Source organism: Haplochromis burtoni, unplaced genomic scaffold (assembly GCF_018398535.1).
Source record: "Haplochromis burtoni strain Fernald_Lab_line unplaced genomic scaffold, NCSU_Asbu1 Contig_1424, whole genome shotgun sequence".
NCBI lineage: Eukaryota > Metazoa > Chordata > Actinopteri > Cichliformes > Cichlidae > Haplochromis > Haplochromis burtoni.
This window is the reverse complement of record NW_024583785.1, coordinates 1-6,550: the sequence shown is the minus strand read 5'-3', so window position 1 is coordinate 6,550 and position 6,550 is coordinate 1. Positions and strand designations below refer to the sequence as shown.

General features: G+C 42.7%; 1 protein-coding gene across 1 annotated transcript in view; it reads left to right on the top strand.

The window, feature by feature from the left end:
- The window catches only part of LOC102308294 (zinc finger RNA-binding protein), a gene marked incomplete at both ends in the record, with an annotated part of 8,566 nt that extends 2,034 nt beyond the window's left edge, over window positions 1-6,532 (top strand). The window contains 6 exon segments of the mRNA XM_042216972.1: window positions 117-282; window positions 871-1,073; window positions 1,773-1,923; window positions 3,445-3,586; window positions 5,519-5,616; window positions 6,437-6,532. Of these exon segments, the coding sequence (XP_042072906.1) occupies window positions 117-282; window positions 871-1,073; window positions 1,773-1,923; window positions 3,445-3,586; window positions 5,519-5,616; window positions 6,437-6,532 (856 nt within the window).
- Between the last annotated feature and the right edge of the window lie 18 nt (window positions 6,533-6,550).

The window sequence follows — 6,550 nt, the reverse complement described above, 5'->3', positions numbered from 1 at the left end:
AAAGTACAACAGATGATACACGCTTTTTTCCCAGGAGCAGTGAAACGTTTCTACATGGTGCAAGAAGCAGACAGATAAAATATTTGAGTGAGACCAGTTCTGGTTTACATTTTCAGGCGTTATGAAGAAGACATGTACTGGAGACGCATGGAGGAGGAACAGCACCATTGGGATGAGCGACGTCGTATGCCAGATGGAGGATATCCACAAGGGCCTCCGGGGCCTCCCGGTCTACTCGGAGTCCGCCCTGGCATGCCCGGCCTGCAGCCTCAGGGGCCTGTGGTAGGAGATGTCTTTGGGGTTTTTGTAATAAGACACTAATAGAGTAGTTGTAAAATAAATAAGCTCTCAACAGAGCTTATGGTTGACAGTGCCACAGACTGAAAGCTCTGTCCCCCAGTCTTTAGTCATGTACAGGGAACAACTAACAAAGTCTGAGCCCATCACTGAAAACAATGAGCATGCTGGACTTAGCAGTGAACAAAAGGAAACAAGAGCCTGGCTGATCTTTATGATATAGTTCTAGGAACTGTGGACCCCTCTGCTGCCTGCGGTTCTGTTGCACTAACGAACATTTGAGGAAGATTTATGGCTTTTGCAGTGAAGGCTCCAAGAACTTAGCTTTTCTCTTATCTGGTTGTGTATTCTGAGTTTGACTACAATGACCATCTCTTGTTTGAATTAACAAAAAATGCAATTGACAGTTATTGTTAAAAAATAACGCGTTTTTTTTCTTGGTTTGGCTTTTAAGAGGTGAAATGTATCATTTGAAAGTCTGTTTTTTTTTTATACCTGTTTAAGCTTTTTGATCTTAGTGCTGGCATGTCATTTAATAAAACCTAAACCTGTTTGAACTGTTCCATCTTACAGCCTCCACGCCGGCCCGACTCCTCAGATGACCGCTACGTTATGACCAAGCATGCAGCCATCTACCCCTCAGAAGATGAGCTTCAGTCCATCCAGAAAATTGTGTCAATTACGGAACGTGCTCTCAAACTGGTGTCTGACATAATTACAGACCAGGACAAGACCAAAGAAGAAGACAAAGAGAAGAAAGAACCAGCAAAAGACAGGTCTGTGGGTGGATGAAAATCTTTAGTTTTAGTAGTAGAACAGTCTTTGATGAAGCCCCTAACCCACCGAGACAGTTTCAAGGTCTGTCAGGAGCCAGTGCCGAAGTTCAGATCATTTCTGTTTGGCAGATCCAATAGCCCTTTGCCACTGGTACGAACTCAGCCTGGCTCTTTTAGGGTGTGCGGTTAGGTTGTAGTAACCTTGAGGTTAGAGGTCAAGTTGAAATGTGTGATAAGCTGAGCACACAGTGATGCAGGGTTTTGATATTCATACTGTGGGTGCATCTACTAGGTGGCCATTGCCACTATTTTTAGTACCTTCTCCTACTTAGTACCTACTTCCAGCTGCGTTGCTATAACAACCCAAGGCACATTGAGGTGGTGCTGTTCACATGTATGTAGTGCTGCAGAGCTGTGCCCCCCGTCTTGTCCCACATGTGTGCGCTGGGTCGGAGATGCTCTGAATCTCACTGTACGTGTCTGTAGTGACAATAAAAAGGCAAAACAACTGACACAGTGCAGTCGGTGCTCCTGGGGAAGGAGGGGGTGTAAGATTGTGCTGAGAACCACTTACTCCAAGGTTTGACTCTCGTGTCCAAAGAAAAACTGATGTAGTGACATGGCTCTCCTGAGGCAGGAAAACTCACTTAGAGGGATTTCAAGTCTAATAGTTGCTGTTGTGCTTTGCTCATTTCCCAGAGCCCTGAAGGGAGTGATGAGGGTTGGTGTCCTGGCCAAAGGCTTGCTTCTCCGTGGGGACAAGAATGTCAATCTCGTCCTGCTCTGCTCTGAGAAGCCCACCAAGAGCCTCCTCACCTCCATCGTGGAGCACCTCCCCAAACAGCTAACAGTAATATCTTCACCATGTCACCCCACACTTGTTCTTTAGTGGCAGCTTTGACAGACACCCCACTTAGATCACCCGCCTCAGTTCGGACACAAGGCATACAAACTGCTGTTTTTATGAAGACCAACTTCTTTCTTCAGAAATATTTACTTGTGAATATGCCTCAGAGTAATCTGTTAGATGAGAGTATTGATACGGCAGCCTGTCATGTGACCTGTTGTGTACTTGCACCAGTTCCAGTATTTTTGTGCCCCACAGGAGACTTCCTGAGGGGTTCAGCAGCTTTCAGGGACGAAGAAGCTCTGATTTTCTTGCTGCATATTACAGAGTTACCGTACGCACACACAGACTGGGGCTGCGATGCAGAGTAACCTCACCACTAGGGATGGGTATCGTTTAGGTTTTATCCGATACCGGTGCTTAAACGGTGCTCGAACCGGTGCTTAAAGAATGGAGAACACAAACTTTGTCCAAAAACCTCTCATGTTCAGCTGGTTTTTTTGTAAAAAGATAACAATGTTAGCCTTTTCTGCAGCTATGTGGCATATATGGTATCACTCTTGGCTGGAAGCAGTGCTTAAACAATGGAAAAAACACAAACTTAAACCTCTCATGTTTAACTGTTTTCCACTTTTTCTTTGGTCATTTTAGCCTTTTTGGCCAGGGTGAAGGGAGTATCTGCCATCAAACAAGAAGACAGCCGCATGTAGCTATGATGATGTTTGCTAGTTCACCTTACATGCATTAATGTAATAACGTGGTTAGCCTACTCAACGTAAATTACACACGAACAACATAAGCTACTCACGCAGAGAAGAACGGCTGCTGCTGCATCATCATCCGTCATCATTTCTGCTACACTGGCAGGGCTAGGGGCCAGGACTCTTCTTCGGGTTTTTGGGGGATGTTGCTCCGGGTCCGATAACTGGCAACCCACCCGACGTGCACGGTGTGAGGTCTCGCAGCAAGCTATCAAATACGGCGCATTTCTCGGCTTTTAAAAAAAACGCTATGCGTCGCCAGCTGTTTAATCGGATTCTTGGTGTTACCTCCTTTGACAGTATCACAGTATCAGCTTAAAGCACTTGTTGCAGGCTGCTGAGTTTGCATATTTTGCTGTGAAGTACAGCCAGACTTTTGACCGCTTCGCCTTGGACATTTTTAATCTGTAGCTCTGCTCTAACAGAACGTACGTACCTGGCCCCGCCTACTATCCTCGGAAACGTAAAATGATTGGCTAGAAGTGTATCACAGCTCAGGAAAAAAAAGCACCGAAATAAAGCACCGAAATGTGCGCTGCTTTTCGGTCTGGTTACTACCGTTTATGTCAGAACCGGTGCCATCATGGCACCGGACACCGGTACCCATCCCTACTCATCGCTATGAAGCTGGTTTACCTTCTTAACCATCACAGGGTTTAACTATACATATGAAAGTGTCCACTGAGCTGACTACGTACACCCCTCAAGTTATTTCTTTTGGAAATGAATTGATTTTCACTTTTTAAAAAATGTTCTCCTCCAGATGGTAACATCAGAGAAATATGAAGTCAAAGGGTCTGTCCAGGAAGCAGCCATCATTCTGACGTCCTGTACCGAGCCAAAGATGCAAGTGACAATCACGCTGACTTCACCCGTCATCAGAGAGGAAAATGGCCGGGATGGAGGTTGGAAACCCAAGACAGCCTTTCGCTTTCTTTTTTTTGATATTTATCTCTCTGTAAAATCAGTTTCAGTATGTTGGTTGACGCTCTGAAGAGCACTGTCCTGCTGGCACACGGTGGTTTTGCCGTTGTAGTGGTCTAGTCAATGTTCCTTATTTGATTCAGCTGAAAGAGCTCATTAACATGAGAGATCATTTCTTACCTTGACTGTGTTGTGCAGTGTGAACTGCCTTTATGTAAACAGCAAATTATAGTTTTTAAAACCTAAATGAAACCTCAGATTTCTATAATCTGCTTTATGAGACGTCCAACCTAAATATTGTCTGAGTCTTGTAATTGCGTGGTTCTCATTACTACTTTGTTTTGTTGTAAAGAAAATGAAAAGGGTATGTGCCAGCAGTATTGCTCTCGTGCTTTTGCTCTGTAATTCTTACCTCTCAGATGCTATCGTTATCCTTTAAACAAAGCATGATCAGTGTTTGCATTGTGTTAAGTCTAGTTATTCCCAGGTGAGATTCTGTTTTGTTTCCTGTGTTTCAGGGGATTGTTTCCATTTTGTTGTTGGGAGACATACATTACTTTTTTTCCAAATTTCCATCAAGCTATGCGACAAAAGACAATTCCTGTACGCGTCTAAGTGATAAATGAACAGACGTAGGAGACACGACATGTCTTAAAGTTTAATCTGAACTAGTTGTGCACAGGTGGGAATTTTGCGTTGCTTTTGTAATCAAGATTTGGCCGAGTTGGAGAAATTTGGTTGTGATTTTGTCACAGGAAACAAATGTTCCTTTTGTGTACTGAACACTTCACCATGCTGACGTCCCCTGTTCTAAAGTGCTCCCCTGAGTTGATTCGTGTCGTCTTTTTACATAAACTGCACTCAAAATTGGGCTCAAAGCAGCTCATGTTTAGCTAAAAGCAAACACCTTTAACCTCAGACATTATGGAAAAAGGAGTACAAACGATTTGAAGATGGTCAGCTATTCTACTGAATCAGTAACTGTGATGATTGTTCTGAGGATTATTCTTAGGGGAGTATTAATAAAAGTTCAGGAAAGGAGACTATGGCAGAGGAATCTGTGGTTGCACCTGAATATGGCTTCTGGTATATAATGATTGTTGGGGTCTTATTCCAAACTACTGATGTTAGGTTTTTGCATGCATGATATCCTAACCCTTTTGTTTTCTTGTACTTCTCCTCTTCAGCAACCATTGCTTCCTCTTTTTATATATATTTTTTTATCTATATCTATATATATCTATATATATAGATATATATATCTGATGTAATATACAACTTGAGCACAGAGTTAAATTTTTCCTCCCCCTCCCTTTCTTTCGACACTAGTACATCGTCTCCTATGAAAGGGTTGGTAGGGCCTGAGAGCTTCGGAAGGATTTTTGACCAAGGTTTTCTCACATCCCAAAAACTTTGCCACACCTACTGTTGCTGTGCCACTTTTTTTATCAGGTCACTTGCTATTTGCCCGTTCTTCCTAATTGTAACACAGTTCATCATTAGCTGTCGAATCCCTTGATTCTCAGTGCTTGAACAAGAAACATCTACAAAACGTCCATATTAATTTACCAGTTGCCAACAAACACAATTACCTGATAAAACAGTTTTGGCTTCAAACATTTGTGACCAACCACTCAGTGTAGCTATGGTATTGGTCTGTTCGTCTTAGGTGAGTCTGTAAACATAATGACCTAACATGCTGTACGCTGTCTGTAAACAAAGCTTTGACATTAGTGTTTTGGTGTGTTTTTCAAATGTCAGTGATCTCTTTGAAATTCTGAAAAAGCAAGTGTAGGTTGTTACGGAAAGAGAAGCTGGTATGTGTGGCAATGTGTTTGTTCTCTGCCAGCCTCGCTGACCTGGTCAAACACCCATTCCTCATCACCATTTTGACACTTGGAATTCATTTTTAGATGTAACCTCGGGTATGGTGAAAGACCCAGTGGACGTCTTGGACAGGCAAAAATGCCTTGACGCTCTGGCTGTTCTGCGCCACGCTAAGTGGTTCCAGGTTCGGAACATCATTTTACTTTCTTCTTGTAGCCTTATGAGATGCATTATTTCAGTATATTCATTTGTTTGGTTTTTTTGGGTTATAATTAAACTATTTATAGCAAAAACACACACACATATATTCAAGGATGTCATCTGTGCCAACAAAAATCTGGTCAAAGTATGTTGTATGTAGAGATGATAACCCAAGTTCATTTGAATCTCTCACAAAAAAACCTCCTAGCAAAGAATTGGCATCCTTGTATCCCCAATCCAATTTAGACTGACATATAGTGACATGTGATTCCATAAGGCTGCACAGTAACCAGCACAAGGTTGTACCATCCAGAAGTGCTTTCATGTTCAATGTTTGTATTGTTTTATTCTATATATTTTGTACAATGAGGATTGAGAGAAAAAGGAACATCTGTATCTTTTGCTTTGATTTTGCTACCAGGCAAAGCACAGGCAAAGTAAAACAGATTTCCTTGCCTCTTTCAGTCCTTATATTCTCCTCTCAGGTGGACTCTTGTACTTTAAGTCCCTGTTTGTGAGATACCTGGACAAATCTGGGGTCAGGGTTTAGAAGATGGCAAGAAAAGTCCTCATTTCTTGTGCATCTTGCAAACTGTGACTTCCCTTACTAACTGCGAGGTCCAAGACTACTGGGAATGGCAGCTGATTGCAAACAGTTATGGCTTATATGCAAATCGAACCATACTCAAGCTTCCATTATGCACAGTAGTATTTGGAGCCTCTACAATGAAACTGATTAACGTGTTTGGTCCATCTCTTATCACGCTGGGTCACTCCATAAACCTAACTTTATTGCATCAAAGGCTAGAGCCAATGGTCTTCAGTCCTGCGTGATCATCATCCGAATCCTGCGAGACCTCTGCCAGCGAGTTCCCACGTGGTCAGCATTCCCCGGATGGGTAAGTGCCATTAACATT